The sequence below is a fragment of the Phascolarctos cinereus genome, unplaced genomic scaffold, assembly GCF_003287225.1.
Source record: "Phascolarctos cinereus isolate Bilbo 61053 unplaced genomic scaffold, phaCin_HiC Scaffold_4;HRSCAF=312, whole genome shotgun sequence".
Taxonomy (NCBI): domain Eukaryota; kingdom Metazoa; phylum Chordata; class Mammalia; order Diprotodontia; family Phascolarctidae; genus Phascolarctos; species Phascolarctos cinereus.
The window spans coordinates 656,586,091-656,607,675 of NW_027555847.1; the positions used below are offsets into that span (position 1 = coordinate 656,586,091).

Sequence of the window (21,585 nt, forward strand, 5' to 3'; positions counted from 1 at the left end):
TGACTGCCATATTACATTACTGACACATTGAACTTGTAGTCAGCTAAAATTCCCAGATCTTTTTTAGACAAATTACTACTCTGGGGTGGGGATGCAAGGGGAGGGATTCCCATTAGTGTTTATAATACAGAGGGGAGAAAAAAGGCTAACTAGAAAGCAACTGGCCTTTTTTTGAGTTCACTACTTGGGTATATCCCTTCTTCCTACATGACATTGCTACCTGCCTATAGATGATAACTGGACATTTCCTCCAGTCAGTGGAAAGAAAAAGTTTGTAACCAACGAAGCAGAAGAAAGATGTTTGTTCTGGACAATAGCTTTGAATCTTACTCCTGGTAGGAATCCTACTTAATATGTACCAAAGATAATGATTACTAGTTCTTTTAGAACATTTTCTACACTGTAATTATGGTTTTGTGATTATTTAAGAATAGCTGTACTATATCTGAAAGGAGCCTCTGTATTAACAGTTGAAAGCATAAAAAAAAAATCAGTCTAGTCAAATTTGGCCCCTTGTCCCAGAGGGAGGAGTAAGGGCATACAGAAATATAGAATGACTGAAAAATCTACAATTGAATGACTGAGTGCTAAAGGAATTTTACCAAACTCTATGTGTATCCTTACATAGTGCAGTGATTATTGGTATATTCAAGTGTTTGAAATCTACTTACTCTAGGTTGGATTACTTTTAAAGGGCTCCCTGAGTGAAAACACTCAGAATTAGCCTGTAGTTCTGAGCAGGGCTGATTTCCTAGAAATACAACATGTGCAGCTCCACCTCTCAGCACAAGGAAGACTGAGAATCCTTTGGTTGCAAAGTGAATTATTAGCACATCTCCTTAGCATATTGATTAACTATAGGCTATACCCCTCAAATATGTCTTTGAAATGAAAAAAAAAATAGAAATGTAATGAAAAAGAATCCTACAAAATTTTTATTGTTCAGTTATCTCAGTTGTGCCTGACTCTTCATGACCCCATTTGGGTTTTGTTGGTGTTTTTGTTTTTGTTTTTGGCAAAGTTACTGGAGTAGTTTGCCATTTCCTTCTCCAGCTCATTTTACATATGATGAAATTAAGGTAAACAGGGGTAAGTGATTTGCCCAGGGTCACAAAGCTAGTAAGTGTCTGTGGCCGGATTTGAACTCTGGTCTTCCTGACTTCAGGCCCTGTGCTCTATCCACTGAGCCACCTAGCTGCTCCATATATGTACAAAATTACCATAGTTGAAAAAGCACCAACCTATTTGGGATAAACCCATTATTTTAAAGAGGCTTTACCACACAAATCTATAAAACACCATAACAAACTAAAAGGAGCCCATGATCAAAGAACTGGAAACAAAGTAGAAGCCCATTGATTGGTAAATAATTTTAAAAAATTATGGTTCATGAATGACATAGAATATTACTGCAACAAAATAAATAATGAACATGAAGATTTCAGAGAAATGTGGCAAAACATATGAACATAGGCAGACTAAAGTAAGCAAAACCCAGGAAAACAATATATATATATACAATGACTACAACAATATAAAGGGAAAGAATAATCAAAGAAAACAATGCTAGAAATGATGACCAAGCTTGGCCCCATATAAGGTATATGAAAATGCACTTCCCTCCATTCACTGGAAAGGTGGGGAATTATGGGTAAGGAATGTTTCACATACTGTCAGACACAGTCAATTCATTGGTTCCTTCTTTTAAAATCTCTGTCAGAAGGCTTGATGGGTAGTAGAGGGAGAGAAGGATATATTCAGAAATGAATCCGATTTTAAAACAAAAGGCATTAATAAAACTAAAAATAACAATAATTAAGAAAACCAAGGAAAATGAAGACCTTTAGAATGAGACACTGGCTTAAAAATACAGAAGAGAAAAATTTTAAAATCCAAAATATTTAAAGTTATTCAACATACAAGTTTTATGGGAAGAATTTTAAAATTCAGTAAGTACATTTGATATAACAATTTCAAGGCATATACAGCAGGTGCCCATAGCTTTTCTACGGTAGCAGAGTCCTTGCCATTATTAAATACATGTCAGTGTTGGAGATTTCCTAGACTTTACCTCCTTTGACTATATTTAGAGCGATCCTGTATGTGTACTGGTGTTACCACTAAAGCAATACCTAATAATAAAACAAAGAAAATTTTAAAAAAATGTCCATGAAAATGAAGCTAACTTCTCTAAACCCAGTAACTTCTAGGAGTTTCCCAAGTCTCACTTTATTTCCAATTTGTAGAGGTAGGGACCCTTTATTAACCATTGCTCAGGAGTTCATTTTTTCTAGCTCTTACTACCACACTCTTAGGCCTCCATCCCATGAGCATCCCATTCAGGATGTTAGATAAAGAGCTGATGAATGTCTTGGGAAAGAAATACCTCTTTCCCCCCATTCCTATTGGTCACTTCATGACAGTTGTGAAAACAGATGGAGCATCTCAAGCCTTCCTCATTGCTTCTACAGTGCTAGTGTCCCACCCTATTCTGCCACCTTCATTCCAGCATCTCTATCACAATTGTTAAGACTCCTCAGCACCTGAAACAAAGGCCGACTTAACTTCCTCTAAACCACACACATCAGGCTGAGATTCAGCTGAAGACTGTTAAGCTAAGGATGCTAACTTTAACCTTCCCCCATATTGCTTAAAAGCTTCCCACTACTTGTTTTGGAGACATGGCAGCATTTGGACCCCAGAACTTCAACAGGATCTTCCAGGTTAAAGAAGTTAATACAGTGGGGTCATTTTCAATTGCCCTTTCTAGTCCTCTCCACCTCTTTTCTGAGCCCATATTCATCTAATGGTCAGAAGATTTTGTAGGAGCATTGAAACAGTGAAGCAAAAAAGCCCATAAAAATTGAGAAGACAGACAGCAGGCTACTCAAGAGAGAGGAAATGAATTCATATGACAGACCAGATTATAATGGATCAGGCCCTCATAGGAATAGCTCACTTAAGAGAGGGCAGAACAGAATACACTAAAGGAAAAGGTAGGGCTTAGGCTGGACAGCCTAGTGACTCAGTGGATAGAGTGCTGGGCCTAGAATCAGGAAGACCTGAGTTCAAATCTGGCCTCAGACACTTATAGCTTACTACCTTGGGCAAGTCACTTAACCCTGTTTCCTTTAGTTTCATCATCTATAAAATGAGCTGAAGAAAGAAATGGCAAACCTCTCCAGTAGCTTTGCTAAGAAAACCCCACGTGAGATCATGAAGAATTTGATGACTAAAATGATGGAACAATGACAAACAACCAGGCTTAGGTTCCAGGTCAGAGAGAAATGAGATACAGGGGAAGACAGGATTTCTTAGAGGCTACAGGCAGAGAATTCCAATGCACAGGGATGGACATGACTCAGGTAGTAGTGTAGTTGTAACCTGAAACTAGAGGTAGCTGTGCAAGCACCTGAGACCAAGAATAGAAAAAAAAAGTGTCTTCAGGGGCAAAAACTCTAATTATTAGGATAACATCAGCATAGTTTCAAATTGAAGACATCATGGTGAACCTTCCTCATCCAGAAACCATATAGGAATTAACAAAATTTTGCCCAACCTGAGCTAGAGGCAGTAAAGAGATTAAATATCATAAAGACAAGTAGTGCTTTGTATAACTGATTTCAAGTTTCTATATGACATGTTTGAAAACTTGACTCACACAAACTGTTGCAAACAAACCAAATTGTGGATCCTCTCAAATCAGAGTAAAAGGAAGTACCCAGTCATGTACTTGCATCTATGTGTTGGACTACAAGGTGTAATAAGATAATATGGGGTATAGAATGTGTGTCCAATGGTATACATGAAGAAATATAGCTGTCAGAGAGTAACAGTATATAGGAGGAGGCCAGGATTTAGGGATGAGAATACCCCTAAGCAAAAAACATTAAGGGGCAGCTAGGTGGCAGAGTGGATAGAGCACCAGTCCTGGATTCAGGAGGACCTGAGTTCAAATCCAGCCTTAGACCACATAATGCTCACCAGCTGTGTGACTCTGGGCAAATCACTTAACCCCAATTGCCTCACCAAAAACAAAAACAAACAAAAAAAAAAACCAGTAAAGATTTTGAGCCCTTGTTTGGTTACACAGGGATGAAAGAGAAAAAGGACTAGCACTAACACTCAGAAAATAAATAGATATATGTTATCTTAAAATTTGCTTTAAAATAGCACCTTTATAGTGTTTGCTTAAATTTAACAGTTTTAATATTACTTTTCCATATTTAATACTTTTTAGATAAAAGAGAAAATCAGTGGTTAAATCTATGAGGGCTCCAGCAGAAAAACACCTTAGAATATCAGGAAAGGCACACACACTTTGGAATTCAGGCCACAGAGAGGGCCCCACTATGGTCAGAGAATGGCATTATACCAAATTTGTAGAAAAGTTTATGAGAGTGAACAAACTTCTTTAAGAGATGAATATTCAGAACAAAAGTCATTAAGTGACAGCTTTGTCACATGGCTTATCTCCAGTATGACTTCGCTGATGCTGAATAAGGTTAGAGTGTTGACTGAAGGCTTTCCCACAGTCATTACAACCATAGGGTTTCTCTCCAGTGTGAATTCTCTGATGTTGAATAAGAGTTGAGCGTGCACGGAAGGTTTTCCCACATTCATTACATTCATAAGGTTTCTCTCCTGTGTGAATTCTCTGATGTTTAATAAGATTAGAGCTCAGGATAAATGACTTACTACATACATTACATTCAAAAGGTTTTTCTCCCGTATGAATTTTTCGGTGCTGAATAAAAGATGAACGGTCACTAAAAGCTTTGCCACAGTCATTACACTCATAGGGTTTCTCTCCAGTATGAATTCTCTGGTGTTTAATAAGATTGGAGCTCTGAATGAAGGCTTTTCCACATTCACTGCACTTATAATGTTTCTCTCCAGTGTGTATTTTATGATGTCGAATAAGGCTAGATCGCTGACTGAAGGCTTTGCCACATTCATTACATTCATAGGGCTTCTCTCCAGTGTGAATTCTCTGATGATCAATAAGGTTAGAACTCTGACTGAAAGTTTTCCCACATTCATTGCACTCAAAGGGTTTCTCTCCAGTATGGATTTTACAATGCTGAATAAAAGATGATCGTGAACTAAAGGTTTTCCCACATTCGCTACACTCATAGGGTTTCTCACGTTCATTTTGTTCATAGGGCTTCTCTTCAATATGTGTTCTCTTATGTCTATTGAAGGATGAGCGGGCACTAAACATTTTCCCACATTCACTACATTCATAGGATTTCTCACCAGTGTGAGTTTTACAATGTTGAATAAAGGATGAACGGGCACCAAAGGCTTTCCCACATTCATTACATTCATAGGGTTTTTCTCCAGTGTGAATTTTTCTATGTTGAATAAAAGATGAGCGTGCACTGAAGGCTTTCCCACATTCATTACATTCATAGGGTTTTTCTCCAGTGTGAATTTTTCTATGTTGAATAAAAGATGAGCGTGCACTGAAGGCTTTCCCACATTCATTACACTCATAGGGTTTTTCTCCGGTGTGAATTTTGCAATGTTGAATAAAAGATGAGCGCACACTGAAGGCTTTCCCACATTGATTACATTCAAAAGGTCTCTCTCCAGTATGACTTCTCTGATGTTGAATCAGATTAGAGCGCTGGATAAAAGCTTTTCCACAGTCATTACATACATATGGTTTTTCTCCAGTATGAATTTTATGATGTTGAATAAGCACTGAGTGGTAACTGAAAGCTTTCCCACATTCATTACAAGTATAAGGTTTTTCTCCAGTGTGAATTATTTGATGATGAATAAGGTTAGAGCTCTGACTGAAGGTTTTCCCACATTCATTACATTCATAGGGTTTCTCTCCAGTGTGAATTCTCTGATGATCAATAATGTGGGAGCTCTGACTAAAACTTTTCCCACATTCGTTACATTCATAGGGTTTCTCCCCAGTATGGATTTTATAATGTTGATTAAAAGATGAATGTGCACTGAAGCTTTTCCCACATTCATTGCACTCATAGGGCTTCTCTCCAGAATAAATTTTCTGATTTTCAATAAGGATTGAATTCTTCTTAAACTTTACTTTCTCATATACATTAGATTTGCAGGGGTTCTCTCTCATGTGAATTCTCTGATGTGTGACAGGATGTGAGTTCAGGCTGAAACTTCTCCCAAGTTTATTACATTCCTTGCTACTCTGCCCTGTGAGGCTTTTCTTGTGTATCATTTTCACCGGGTTAAAATCTCTTTCATGGTAAAGATGTTTCTTCAATTTCCCCTCTGAATGTCTTCCCCAATGTATCTTTAGTTTTCCCTCAGATTCCCAAGGTTTTCTCAGCTTAGCTTTCTGGAGACTATTCCTTGTGAGTCTTTTCAATATCATATGCTGGAATTCCATTCCTTCTGGAATTTCCTGTTCCGGTGAGAACTTCTTGATCTTAGTCTTAGTCTCACAATCTGAAATAATAAAGGGGAGGAAAAAGCAAATGTCACCTTTTATTAGGGAAATGGCAAACAGCTGGGGCAGAAACAAAACAACTCAAAAGAATCATTGCCTAGAAAACGATGACATTTTCAGATCTCGATATCAGCATCACAATTGGGAGAAAGGATAGCAGTGGGAAGAAATAAATGGAAAGGGGTGGTAGGTACTGAGGAAGAGCCACAATGAGAGAATAAGATGAGATTCCACAGAGAAGAGAGGGGGAGGGAAAGTAATTGAAGAATAATAATCCAATTGAGGAGGAAGGGATGAAAACGAATACTGTAGTTGGATAGAGGGGAAAAAAGAGGTTGGTTGGAGATAGGGAAAATGAGCTCTCAGGTAGCATAAGTAGGTTTAAAAAATGTGAAGGAAGTCTACTAAGAAAATCATCCTTACTGTTTAAGCCCTCTTTAGATATCCTAGCATATGCTAACTACTGGATACTCCATAAAAATACTTTAAAAATGAAATACTAAAAGGCTATATGTAATACAGAAGGATGAGTATTAAATAGGATTAGGTCTGTAATGATATAAACTCCCCTCCCCCCCCTTGGAGTAATATGGAGTAAACTAAGTGGACTAGAGAAGAAAATAAGGAATATAAAAATAGAAGCTTAAATATAGTTGAATTGGACACCTATTAGCCAACAAGAATTCAAGATGTGGAAGACCAGAAAAGTGTGGAAAAGAAAATTTTTTTCCATTTTTCTCAAAATTGCCATGAGGTGAGGCATGTGAAAAAATATTTTAAGACAAAAGTGTCTTGAAATAATCTCAAAGCTTTTAATCTCCCCCAATTTTTCCAGTTTTTTTTCTGAGCTTTCACATACCTCATCAACAGTATTCAATAATGAAGTAAAAATGTTAATAAGTGTGAGTAGAAATTCAATACTAAATAACAAGGGGGGAAAAAGCAGTTAAAGACCATATGTCCAAATAAATGAGAATGAACAGTAAACATTAGACCAAATTAGACACATGGAAAAACTGGGCCTGTGAGAGTAGCTATGATTTGGCAAAACATATCATCAGACTGGGACAAGCATGTATGATTTCTGGATAACAAAAGCATTAGCTGGAAGAGGCTACCAGGTGCATTGTAAAGTGCTGGACTGAATGTCAGGACTTGAATTCATATACCAACTTGAACACGTGCTAGCTATATGACCCTGGACAAATCACTTCACCTATCTGAGCCTCAGTTTCCTCATCTGTGAAATGAGGTTAATACTTACATTATTAAACCTAACAGGGTTGTTGCCAAGACAGCACTTTGTAAACCTTAAATAATTACATAAATTCAAGATATTGATATTATCACCACTATTATTACTATTTTTTGGAACTAAAATCTTGAAACCACAAATAAGGTAAATATTACCCCAGGCATGAAGACCAGAAAAAAGCTAATGCAAGAAGAATTGAGGGTTGGACAGCTCAGACAGTGAGTGGTTCACAACCTATAGACCAGAAAACTCTAGAGAACTGAAGTTATTGCCAGGGGTCCATTGCCAGTTATGTACCTTCTCAATCAATGAAACTAATAACTGGTATTATGGAGGGAGGGGATCCACAATATTTTTTTGCTATTGAAAAAGTGTTCTAATGGATTAAGAACACTTGGGTTAGGCAAAAGTTATCATAAAAAATCAAATTCACATTCTGGCAAGAGAAAAGTTGAAAAAAAAAAGAGACAAAAGTGTTTGTATTACCAGAAAAAACACAGCAGTGCTACAAAAACCACTGTGACCTAGAGGGAGGAGAACCAAATGAAAGCTCATTAGAGGATAATTTTGCAAAGAAAGAAGAAGGTAAGGATTATTTTCCTACTATATACAAAGCTTCAATGGGAAAAGTAAGTCAGATAAAAATTCCTTGATCAAGCCACACTCTCTTCTCCTCCCCCACTCAATAAATTCTAGTGGCTCCCTATTATCTCCAGGATAAAATGTTCTATCTGGCATTCAAAGCCCTTCATAACATAAGCCTCTCCTACCTTTCTAGTCTTTTTACACCTTATACCCTGCCAAGCACTCTATGGTTCAATGACCCTAGTCTTGTTGTTCCATAAACAAGACACTCTGTCTCTTGGCTCCAGGCATTTTCTCTGGCTGCACTCCAAGACTAGAATACCTTCTCTCCTCCACTCCAACTATTGAATGCCTGGCTTCCTTTAAGTTTCATTAAAATCCCATCTCCTACAGAAAGCCTTCCCCAAACCCTCTTAATTCTAGTGCCTTCCCATTGTTAATTATTTCTTATTTCCTGTACATAGCTTTGTTTGCTATATTTGTTTGCATGTTGTATCCCCTACTTGCCCCATTAGATTGTAAGCTCTTTGAGGGCAGGGACTGTCTTTTGCCTCTTTTTATATCCCCAGTACCTAGAACAGTGCCTGGCACATAGTAGGCACTGTTGAGGGCCACTCTTAAGAGTCTGATATGGGTTTCAGATCCAGGACAGAGTTTGACCTTTGCCCAGGCTTTAACCCAAAGGGCTCAATAATTAAGAAGCAAGGCTCTCCAAATCTCTCCCTGCTAGGAGGCTCCTGAGACATTCCTTCTCACTCTTTGAACCTTAGATTTACATATTCACTCCTCTATACCTGCCTCAGGAAAAAGCCTTGGAATTTACAACTGTGTCTAGGAACTCTGATAAGGAGGAAATGGTTTTGGGGAGTGTCTCACGGGGAGGACTCTTTGAAGTTAGGATGGATTTTCTCTATATATCCTGTACCCTCAGAAGAATAAACTGAGTCAGTTCTACTGCTCCTCCTGGCCCACATCTTTACATTTTATTTCACACCTTTCCATTGGGTGTACTATCTGGTTGCGGGCAACAGGCACTTAACAAATGTTCATTGAATTGCTCAGAATGGAATTCAAAAGTCCATTTTAATGAAATACATAAGAAAAATCTTATGTTTAATGACAATGAAACATGTACCTCTTAAGATCTCTCTACCTTCAGTTCCCTGCATGTCCAGGAACCATGGTTCTCCTCTTAGTTCTAGCTGTAAGATCACATCAGGTTTGGAGACTGGAAATCCTATTCATGAAAAAGAAAATTGGATTAGTTCTGCGTGCAAAGAATTGTCCTGAGCTCTGTACAAGGCACTGAATCTGCAGGGGATGGACAGACTGGTGAACAGTATCCATGGAAGCCATGATTGGAAGAACTATGCATTCTCTGAAAGAGTTTTATATTCCTTAGAGGAGCGATAGAGATTCAAAAGGGTTGGTGATATGGGCATAGAAATGTACTCTCCTTGAAGAGTCTGGAAACCTACAACTAAGAAAAAATCTAGAACCTGGGTTACCAAAGATGGACCATTGCTACATATACTGCTCATAGGAAAATAAAAATGTAGATTCAATAAGAGCTCCTATAAGCTGCCAATTTTCACTTCTGCATAGATATACCTGTTTCCTGGAAATAAAAAGGCAGAGATGTCCTATCACCAAGCTCAGGCAGATTAGGAATAGTGGTGGTGGTAGTAGTAGTAGTAGTAGTGGTAGTAGTAGTAGTAGTAGTAGTAGTAGTAGTAGTAGTAGTAGTAGTAGTAGTAGTAGCAGCAGTAGTAGTAGCTGCTACTGACATTTACATATGCTTTAAGTTTACATTTGCAAAGTATTTATATGATCTCATTGTAATTCAACTCAACAGGCATCAATTAATTAATTATGTACAGATACTATACCAGGGACTGGTGACATAAAGCCAAAAGAAAGAAACAATCCCTGACCTCAAGCTTACATTCTACCTTCTGTTCCTCTATTACTTCCCAAATACCTGAGAATCTAGGAGCCCAGATTCAGTATTATTTATTAAGGAAACTCCACATCAAAGAGCAGTTGATCTGTAAAACAGTTTGCTTATTGACTATTACATTAATTTATGTGGGTAACAGCCCTTTCCTAGACTGTGAGCTCCAGGAGGACAGAGATTATGTCTTATCTAAACTGTATGTCCCTCAGAGCCAAGCACAGAGCTCTACATACAGCAGATACAGAAACACTTACTGAAGCAGAAACCATTATGAATAGAATTTTATTCTTTTCCATTGATCCCAGCAACCTTATGATGTAGCTGCCATTATTGTCACATTTTTTTTACAAATAAGAAAACTAAACTCTGATTCTAAAAGTAGTTCGTTGGAACTCTTCAAATCCCACAGTTATTCACAAAGGATAAAGCCAAGAGTCTCAGATCTGAGACCTGGGGAGAAGTCTTACCCAGGGAGACCACATTGCCATAATTCTCCAGCATCACATCCCTGTAGAGGCCCCTTTGTGCAGGCTCCAGATGGCCCCACTCCTCTTGGGTGAGGTACACAGCCACATCCTCAAAAGTCACCGATGCCTGAAAATAATAGTCCTATTGCAATCTCAGACATAGTTCTTGGGGTGGGGAAAGAGGAGTCTGCAAATCATAAAATCATTGCAAAGAGTGGATTGAGATTATGAAGAAGAGCCAATTCCCTTCTCCATATTAGGAATACATGTATATGGAAGCCTTTGCCCTCAGGGAAGGGAACTGGGATTCCAGTTTCTTTGGGAGGAATAGGATTTCCTGGGCAGAGAGGCCTAGGCAAAGGGAAAGGACAAAGGTCATGAAAAACTATAGCAATGGAGGTCTCGGAAATTCTGGACAGCTCACCTGAGGCCCAGTTGTCAAGAGCTTGGTGGCCATCCCTTGCTCTCCCAGGATTAGGCTGAAACCTAAAAGGAAGGTAGATCTGGGGAAATAAAAAGAAATGGGAGGGAAATGAGTGTTGCCCTCTGGCTCCCTTACTAGCTTAGCATCCCCTAGCTTTCCCCTGGACTTTGCCGAGGTCAAGGCACTTCAAATATTGAGTGTGTTCATAAGGACACAGATATGTGCTGTCAACTGCACAAGTTACCATGAGGCTATATCTGAGACTCACCATCTCAGGAAAGCCACACTCTACCAAGCCCCCAAATTACAGTCCTGTTCTAGCAGAACAAACATATTAAGGACCTACTACATGCAAGCCACTGTTTTAAGTATTGATGAAACAAAGGAAGATAATAACTGGCATCTAGGCAGTGCTCCATCTCCCATCTCTGTGTTTTTTCCCTGGCTGTTCCCCATTGCCTCAACATTCTGGTTTCTTTCATGACTCAATTCAAAAGCCACTTTCTTCAGGAAACCATCCTGATCCTGGGCTGCTTGAACCTTCCCTCTCTAAAGTAACCTTTTTTCTATTCTATGTGTACCTTACAAACAACTGCTTATTTATAAGCAGCCTCCCCCACTTTATTTACATTGATGCCAGCGTCCCTTGAAGATAGGGTCCGGTTTTCTCCTTCTTTTGCATCCTTAGCCTGTGGCTGTGCATGGCACATAGTAAGGGCTTAATAAATGCTTGTTGATTGATTACTTTGAAGTCTGCAAAGCACTTTACCCGAATACTTCCTTCAAGCCTCACAACAACCCGGTGGAGTGTGTACCACAGCCAATCTCAGTTCCATTTTACAGATGACGAAATTGGGCATAGAGAGAGAAACTGATCTACTCATAGTCCCACTGATAATAGGAACAGAAGCAAGATTTGAACCCAATTCTTTCTGACTACAAATCTAACATTTCATCCACTCTATAACCATGCTGTTTCTAGACAAAAATCAATGTTCCAGTCAGGGGTATGCTGGTTAAATGTTTAACAACCGGTTCTGCCAAAAAAAAAAGTACATAGGACTTTAAGTTTACATTTGCTCCATCACTTTCTTAAGTCTGGACAATCCAGAAAACAATAAATCAAGCCTTGCTTTCTAGCATTTGCTCATTTCCAAGGTGCAAATGCTCACACTTGAAAATTAGCTGGCACCAACATACTGCTGGTTCTAGGAAATATGGGGTGTGTGTGTGTGTGTGTGTGTGTGTGTGTGTGTGTGTGTGTAAATACAAGGGGATTTGAAGAGAAAGAAAGCATGTATTGAGAAATACAAGTATAAGTATTGGTAAATAGGTTCTACACATGCACCAGAACTGATCATATCTGCTGCCTTATAAAACAAATTAGCATTTCTATTGAGCTTAATTGGAACACTTAACTACCCAAGCTACACAAAAAAATCTTTTAGAAAATAAATGCAAAGCAAAGTATGTCTAATATTTTCCCTACAATTATCTTGTACCTTTAAAAATTAAAGATTTTAAAAGTGCTTTAATAAATACAGGTGAAAATTTTGAAGAATTTACCTTTGGGTGTTTTTGATGTTCTATAACATACTTTAGCTTCAAAATTAAGTAGATGAGGCTTTCTGATTATAAAATATTATATTGCTGAGTTTCTACTATGTTTGAGTGCATATGACTATCACTCACATTGAACTTATGGTCCACTAAAACCCCCAGATCTTTTTCAGACAAATTGCTCCACAACCATGATTCTACTATCTTTTGTGGCATTTTGTTTTAAACCTAAGCATAAGACTTTATTTATCACCCCTATTAAATTTCATCTTGTTAGACTTGACCTAATGTTCAAGTCTGTCACTATCTTTTGGGATTCTGACAACCATCCAGTATGTTTTCTATCCCTCCTGGCTTTCAGTCACTGTACATTTTTTAAGTACGCTATCTGTGCCTTTATCCAAGTCCCTTGCAAATATGTCAAATAGCAAAGGTCCAGGCAGCCCAGAGGCTCCACTGGTGACCTCTTTCCAACTTGATGTTCGTGTCTCCACCGGCAGTCATTTAACCAATTCTGAACCCATCTAATTGCATTATCACCTAGCCTACAACCCTTTATCTTTGCCACAAGAATAGCTTAAAGGATTTAATGAAATAGTTCATTGAAAATCTAGACAAATTATATCTGCAACATGAGGATGAGGATACTGAGCCTGAACAAAGTGAAGAGATTTGCCCGAGGTTATGCAACCAATAAGGGTCTGAGGCAGGATTTGAATACAAGTTTTCCTGACTCTAAGCCTATCCATTACACTACCTAGCTAGCTACCTTTGAGCTACTCATCTAAAAGCCTGCCAAAGAAGGAAAACAGCTTATTTTGAAATAATTATATCTTGATGAAGCTCTCAAATACATCTCTCATATCCCCCCAGTGGAATATAAATTCTTTGAGTTTAAGACTATTTAATTTGTGCTTCTGTATCCTCAGCACCTAGCATATAGTAGGGGCACAATAAATGTCTGTGAAATTAAACTGAATGTGAGTTTGGGTGTTTTTTTTTATATTCAGGGAAAAAACAGGATCAAAGAAGGAACAGAGCCACCTTATAGGATGGATGGAATGAATATAATGAATAATGGTGAGAAGAATGAGCTGTCAACTCTTATCTTGCTTCTGATTTCTCTGCCAAGAAAAACAATCTTTGGTTTAGATCATAGTTCTTAACTTGGGGTTTACGGATCTGTAGATAGCTTTGTGGGGGGAGAGGAAAGGTTCATAAACTTAGATGGGAAAAGTACATATTTATTTTTATTAACCTCTAACTAAATTTAGCATTTCCTTAAATTACGAAACATTATTTGAGGAGTCTAAAAGGTATCACCAGACTCTCAAAGGGGTTCATGACACAAAAATGGTTAGGAACATCTGGTCTAGATAGAAAATGTTTAGCAAGGAGTTGAAATCTAATATAAATGAGGAGACAGCCAAACAGCAAAAAGCTGATTTCAATGAGTTCCAGTCACCAAGCCAAGATGAAGTGTATCCAAAGTACTAAAAGAACTAGAAGATAGTTGTATTGGGCCATGGTCAGTGACCTCTGAAAGATCACGTAGAATGGAAAACGTGCTACAGAACTGAAGAAAGGCAAATGCTGTCTGAATTTTCGAGAAAGAAATGATAGTAATGCTTACACACTATAGACCAGTGAACCTGATTTCTATTCCTGGAAAAACTTAGAAGACAATATTAAAGGTACGGTTTGTGAACATTTAATAAGAGAAGCCACAATCACTAAAAGCCAATCTGGCTTCACTAACAGTTCATCCCAGATAAATCTCATTTCCACTTCCAGCAAGTAACTAGACCAGTAACTGAGAAGAATACTAAAGACATTGTCAAATGCTTTGTTAAGAACACTATGTTGGGGCAGCTAGGTGGCGCAGTGGATAGAGCACCGCTTTGGAGACAGAAGGACCTTAGTTCAAATCCGGCCTCACACACATAACACTTACTAGCGGTGTGACCCTGGGCAAGTCACTTAACCCCAATTGCCTCACCCAAAAAGCAAAAATAAAATAAAAACACTACGTCTCTCATGCTATCTGAAGGAACTAGTTGGAGAGATACAGGATAAATGATAATATAGTAAGGAGGATTTGGAATGAGTTGAGTGAAGTTACTAAAGGCTTAATGTCAACCTGGAAGGAAGTCTCTAGTGCCTCTGAGATCTGTCCCTATTTTAACATTTCTATCAATGACTTGGACGGCCGGTATATACAAGTTGACACAATTAACAAGTTGGAGGATGACCTAAAACTTGGAAGGATAATTAAGATGCTAATACAGAATCCAGACCTAAATAAATCAACAAGCCAGAAAAATGGTCTGACAAAATGACATTTCATAGAGTCAAATGAAACATTCCACACTAAAGTTTTTTGTTTGTGTGTTTTAAAATCAATATCTGAAGTTTAGGATTACGGCAGGGGGAAGTGATTCATCCAAGAGTTCCTATGAAAAAGTCTAGCGGTTTCAGCAGACTGCAATCATGAGTCAGTATGGGACCGAAACCCCCAAAATTTATGCTACCCATGCTCAATTAAGCGAGCCAGAATGTCTAGATCAGGCCACATCGGGGTTAATGTGTCCAATTTTAGTCACACATTTTAAGAAAGACATAGACACCCTGGGGGCATGTCCAAAAGAGGGTATCCATGGTGATGAGAGAGGACTGGAATAGATAGTATATTGTGTTTAGGCATAACCCTAATATCCCTCTTCCTCAGGTTAACTGTCCAAGTCCCTTCACCTCATCCTTGTATAGCACGCCCCTGGATTCGCTTGCCTGGACCCAAACTCTAAACAAGCATTGTTTCCACCAGAACGCAATGTCTCTCTCCGGTTCCGCACACATCCAGCCCCTGGGCCCCCAGAAGCCTAGCCCAGGCTACCACGCCCCCTCCTAGAGCCCAGGGGGTGCGGCTGGAGGAGGGAGGAGACAGCACTGACAACCCCGCCCATCGGCTCTTCTGGACTCACCCTCCGCGCGCGGAGGGCAGGGGATGGAAAGAACAGGACCCAGCCCCAGTCAGTGCACAAAACACTGGCCTTGCCCCTGAGGGAGAGGAGCTAGGGCACCCGGACCTGAAGCACTGCCCCGTCCTCACGCCCCTGGGGAGCCGCCCAATCGGAGCACAGAGCTGCAGTGGGCGGAGCAGAGGACCGGGCGGGCATCTTTGTGGTCCTGGTTCCCCAGTGGGGCAATGGGACTGAAACGGGTGGCCACGATGGGGCTCTGTCCACCTCTGAGGCAGCTGGATGGAATCCAGCTCCGTACACGCTTCCCTCCCGACACCGCCCCGGGGCTCTAACAGGCCCCTTAGGGACAAACCCGCGACCACGACAGACCTGCCAGGAGCGGCAGCAAAGGTCCTATCAAACGCCTAGAGCTGAGACAGTCGCCCCACTACGGGCAGCAGAGTGTGCGCACGCGCCGTGGTTGAGGGTTGGGAGTGGTGTGGGAGAGAGGGCGCCCAACTCCTGAATGAGAACTGGAGTGGAGCTCCAGAATGCCCGGAGGCGAAGAGAGGCGAGCAGGACCCTCATGGACTACATTTCCCAAGATGCACCGTGAAGGGAAGCCGAGCTGTGCGGAAAGGACTACATGTCCCATAATGCAACACTCACACACCTACATCCTATGAGTCGGCCCCTGAGCCTTTTTTCCGGTGGGTTACCTCGCCCCGGAAGATATAACCCTGTTGGGAGGCCGACTTCCTTTTTCTAGCGAGTCCGGAGCCAGGTAAGATCTACTCGTCTGGTTCTCTGTGGCCTTCAGCCATCCGTGCCCAATCGGGGCCTTCAGAGCGCCATCCACCCTTGGGCAGCGGCCCCCCACTTGTTGGTGACTCCCTGTTTCTAACGGTTCTTGGGGTGCCGCTTCTCTGGGCCCAAGGAGGTGATGGCGCTGAGCCGTACCCGGTGCCTCCCACCCCCTCCTCCGCCAGACTGACATGGCGGCGTCTCTCCGCGGAGTAGCCGAGGCTGGCGTGCGAGGCTGTGCAGCCTGGTCCTGGGCGCCCGGGGGAGGCAGCGCGCGGGCTCCCGTTTTCTCACTGCCCTTTCTCCCTCCTTTCCCAGACCGCGCGAGATGGGCCGAGTGATCCGTGGTCAGAGGAAGGGTGCAGGCTCCGTCTTCCGCGCTCACGTGAAGCACAGGAAAGGGGCTGCTAAGCTCCGGGCTGTCGACTTCGCCGAGAGGCATGGTTACATTAAGGGTATCGTAAAGGTGAGGCTGAGACGGGCATCCGTGTAGCTTGAAGGGTGGAGATTTGGATACTACCTGGGAGTTCTTCTCAGGTCCCAGTCCAAAGACCCCCGAGAAGGGCAACAGCCCAGCTCTCCATTCCCATGTCCAGTTTCTCTCTAACATCAGGGGGATGGGGATATTACTTTAGAAAATGAGTCGTTCTTTCAGCACGTTCTTATTAAGCGTGCATTATGTGTCAAATATTGAAAACAAAAACAGTCCCTGCTCTCAAGCTAAAATTCTGATGGGGAAATCAACGTGCAAACAATTTAATAGGTTAATCGGGAGGTAATTTAAAGTAATGCACTAGCAGGGTATTTCAAGCAAGGGACAACCAGTAAAAGCCTTGGAGTGTTATATTCTACTGACAGCTTCCGTATCAAAGATTGAGAGGAAAGAAGTGTTAGGACTGAAAAAGTAGGAAGGGGCCAGGAATTCCAAGAAGAAAGTTCAATTCACTTATCTTCCAGTAATTTTTCTTCACTTCATTTGTGACAGTCCATCTTTGGATCTAATTAAAGTCTTACCTGCTTTAACTCATACATGCTGTCTCCTGCATGTGTTATCTTCCTGTGTAGAATATACTCTTCTGGTTGGCAGTGACTGGTTTTGCCTTTCTCTACATTCCCAGCACTTAATGGTACTTACCTAACTAACTTTCCTAACCCAGAAACAGTGCCAAAGTAAGTCCTAATTGCTAACATGTAATTTCAACTGGCAGTATTTAGTAAATTCTTAAATGTTCCTTCAGGACATAATCCATGATCCAGGCCGAGGGGCCCCTCTTGCAAAAGTAGCTTTCCGGGATCCTTACCGATTTAAAAAGAGGACAGAGTTGTTTATTGCTGCTGAAGGCATCCATACTGGCCAGTTTGTGTACTGTGGTAAGAAAGGTAAGTTTTACTTTTTTAAACAATAGCTGGCATTCATATGTTGCTTTATGTATGTTCATTTCAGCCTCACAGTCATCTCACTAGGATGTGATTCACAGGGTTAGTCTTTTTTCCATTTAACAGAAAGCAGTTGATGTGGTGACTTATCTGGTCACATACTAGTTGAATATAGGGGTTTTAACCCAGGTTTACCTAACTTTGCTGAGTCTAGCACTACCTCCTACACCTTGCTGCCTCTCTTACCTGTTTCACAGATATGTTGCTGGCAGAAAGTTTTCCTTTTGATTTATCCTAAAAGATGAGCTTTGAGGAAATGGGAAGAATTTTTAAATTTCGTATAATCCAGTGCATCTCTTAATCGGAGTATATGTTCTATCTACAGCATTCCTTATTGGTGGTTATCTTGAATTGTCAAGATAACTACCTACTGAGACAGCAAAGTCCTTCCTTAATACTCTTTGACTGAAAGGGAGCTGACCTATGGTTACCTGTTGTACAGATTCCTGTGTTAATGTAGAATTCCTTAACAAGGTATTTCAAGCCATGCTTTAATTCCGAACTGCCCTTAGCAAGCATTTCTTTGAGAAGGCCCTACTTTTAATCTTATCAAACTGTTAATCTCAGGTTAGATCTTTCGGACTCTCAAGTGTTCTGAATTAGGAGAATTGAATAAGTCTTTTTGCTAATGGTCTTCTCTAGGGAAGTATTCCTTGGTTGGTGAAAATGATTTATCATAAGAGTTTGTGTATGTCTTTCCCCCATTATACTGTAAGGTCCTTGAATAAAAACAGTTTGTCATGTTGTTGTTTTTCCAATCCGAAACACAATACCTTTCCATGTGGGTGCTTTATTGAATTGAACATTGACTTTGTTTTTAGCCCAGCTCAACATTGGCAACGTTCTCCCGGTTGGCACTATGCCTGAAGGGACCATAGTATGCTGTCTTGAAGAAAAGCCTGGGGATCGGGGCAAGCTTGCCCGTGCATCTGGAAACTATGCCACAGTGATTTCCCACAATCCTGAAACCAAGAAGACACGGGTGAAGCTACCTTCAGGCTCTAAGAAAGTGATCTCCTCTGCAAACAGAGCTGTGGTTGGTAAGTTACTTGGGGCGAAGGTACCTAATTGATTTGCCATGGAGCCGATGTAAAGAAACCCAAAATGTTTGTAAAAATTGTAAAATCGGTGTCCTCATAAAATGGTGAGGAATCACCCTGCATTTCTTCGGTTTCTACCAAGTGTCTTCCTAAATGAACTTGGACCTTACAGCTAACAAGCCTCTCAAATCAGTCATGTCTTATAAGTATTTGAAGCTAGCCAGTTGTTTCATCTGCTGTAAGCTATAAGTATGCAAAGTACATTACATATGTTGTCTCATTTGGTTCCTGAAACCTTTTGAGGTAGGTGCTGTTATTTCCATTTTTCAGAAAGGAACTGGGCCAAGAGAGATTCTTTAACTTGGCAGGAACACACAAACCATGAGTGTTTAGGCAAGTGACACATTTATATAGTACCTCAAAGGTTTGCCAAGTGCTAACAACTCAGTTTGCCCACATGGCATCTTAAATTATTTTTAAACTCATTACTTGTTTTGAACAAGTTTGTAAGTGGACATAACACTTAAAATTCATTGATGGGCAATCTGTTGAATAGGGGCTATTTTAGCCTTTGTTTCAAAGCTAGTGATTAATTGGTACGTACATAAAAGTGAGCAAGCTTGTGGTATTAAGAGAATTTTTTTTCTTAAGAATTTATATTTTGGGGTAAAATTTGAAAGTCATCCTTCAGTATGCTTCAGAATATCTGAGCCAGTGCTACACAGGTCTCAGAACTTAATATTGTGCGTGCACAAAGCTGTTGGTGGTTTGCAAACATGTTTGTGTACTTCTCAGCAGGAAATAAGAGGTTGTCTATGTTTATAGCAGAATTAGCCACCCTAATCTATAGCTTAGAAAGTTGAGGTTCAGGTGTGAAATAACATTCTCATACAAGCTGGTTAGTGGTTGAGCAAAGACTAGAACTCGACTTCTCTGGGGAAGTAAAACTTAACTCTGCTTGAAGCCATAATAAATTCAAACATACATGGCCTTGATACACAGCTTTTGCAAGGGTCCTGAAATTAGGCTGCTGAACCAAATGACTCCTGGAATCCCAAGGGATCGGTATTGATGTTGTTCTGATTCTGTTATTAGTCAAGAACCTAAGGGCCTCTGGAGGAATAAGAGCTGCAAATTAGTCCAAAATGTCAGGCTAGTTACAGGGTTTCTGGAATGGGGAAATTGTCCCTAACTCTACGGGCATTGTTTTAGGATTCATGGTGGGGAGGCAGGGAACTGCAAGGGGAAAGAGGCATCCTAAACCAGCCAAAATTTGAGAAAACAATCATGGTCTCACACATCTTTACTTTTTATTGGAAGGTCACTTGGAGACAAGGACTGCAAAGTGCAGTCTGATGGAATCTGGAGGTCAGAATCAGAGGTCTTCAGGGAAGGCAGAGCCTTTATATATTATCTCACTGGGTCCTGAACATTTGTTTACAGGTGTTGTTGCTGGAGGAGGTCGTATTGATAAGCCCATCCTTAAGGCAGGTCGTGCCTACCACAAATACAAGGCCAAGAGAAACTGCTGGCCTCGTGTCCGGGGTGTGGCCATGAATGTGAGTGTTTCATCTGTTGCTTCTGTTCGATGGTAACTCGTGGGGATGTCTCAATGGATACTTCAGTGTAGTTCTAGTCATTAGTTTTTCAGACTGCCACGCTGTGTGGCTGGCTACCTGGGGAGGTGAAAGAGGGCATAACAGCATTCAGTTGAGGCTGCCCTGGATTGAGATTGCAAGTGTTATTCTTTGAGACACGGGTCAGTTAGTTGGTTGGCCATTTACATCTCTGAAATTACTGCTGAACTTCAGGAGCTAAGTGAGGATAGGATTGTTGAGAGGGTGGAACTTAGCTATGGAATCAAATATAAGTGTTAATTCCCTTTAAGATTTTCGGTTTTTCTGGTTTTGTATCATTTTCAGATGCATCCTTTATATCAAGGAGTAAAAAGGGAGGAGCAGTTCAGTACATTGAGGAGGGGGTAGAGTGGGGTGTTTGTCCCTTTCCCTGAGTTGAGTCAGCAGGATTTAAAGGGAAGAAATTCATGTTCCCTTGCGTGCTTGGTGATGTGAGAACCTTCTTTCCCGATAGCCCGTGGAACATCCCTTCGGAGGAGGTAATCATCAGCATATTGGAAAACCATCCACCATTCGAAGAGACGCACCAGCTGGACGAAAGGTTGGTCTCATCGCTGCCCGGCGCACTGGTCGACTCCGGGGTACCAAGACTGTACAAGAGAAGGAAAACTAAAGTACGGAATCCAGACAATAAAAATTATTTTGGAGATTGTGTAAATAGAATTGTATTTGTAGCTCACTAGTGGTTGCTTTAGAATTTGGAACCTCAACAATGCTGTGGGACTAGGTGACATTAATTGCTATTTATATAGGGCTTTTATATCAAAGGAAAAACCCAGGGCCTCTTGACTTTGAGACTGTAAGTTCTTATACCTTATTAGTAAATAATTTGAGCGTATATTCCCTTCTTCCCCTCCCCCCCACATGTATATAAAATACACATTTTAGAAGGTTTAGCTAAATGTGAACTATTGAACCAGAGTCGGTAGCTGGCTCAGCGGCAGGGCAACAGTGTAAGGCAAGAGGAGAGATGCCAATTAGGAGGCCACCATAGTAAGTGGTGAGTGGTAATGCATG

General features: G+C 40.6%; 2 protein-coding genes across 2 annotated transcripts in view; one reads left to right on the forward strand and one right to left on the reverse strand.

Moving 5' to 3' along the window:
- Positions 1-6,426, reverse strand: part of LOC110214102 (uncharacterized) — a 46,630-nt gene extending 40,204 nt beyond the window's left edge. Inside the window, exon 1 of the mRNA XM_078153883.1 lies at positions 4,465-6,426. Coding sequence (XP_078010009.1) covers positions 4,465-6,382 — 1,918 coding nt within the window. The 5' untranslated portion in view covers positions 6,383-6,426. The remainder of the gene's footprint in view (positions 1-4,464) is intronic.
- Positions 6,427-16,337: 9,911 nt separating this feature from the next.
- Positions 16,338-21,215, forward strand: RPL8 (ribosomal protein L8). The gene is made up of 6 exons (XM_020994821.2): positions 16,338-16,434; positions 16,773-16,920; positions 17,693-17,834; positions 18,713-18,931; positions 20,375-20,490; positions 21,023-21,215. Exons 2-6 carry the CDS (start codon positions 16,783-16,785, stop codon positions 21,179-21,181), a joined length of 774 nt encoding a protein of 257 aa, XP_020850480.1. The 5' UTR covers positions 16,338-16,434; positions 16,773-16,782; the 3' UTR covers positions 21,182-21,215.
- Positions 21,216-21,585: the final 370 nt, after the last annotated feature.

Bases quoted from the DNA above. Each gene is read 5' to 3' on its own strand.
- RPL8 (XM_020994821.2), top strand. From the start codon at position 16,783: ATGGGCCGAGTGATCCGTGGTCAGAGGAAGGGTGCAGGCTCCGTCTTC. The intron at 16,921-17,692 runs GTGAGGCTGAGA...ATGTTCCTTCAG, and splicing joins ACATTAAGGGTATCGTAAAG to GACATAATCCATGATCCAGG. The intron at 17,835-18,712 runs GTAAGTTTTACT...CTTTGTTTTTAG, and splicing joins TGTGTACTGTGGTAAGAAAG to CCCAGCTCAACATTGGCAAC.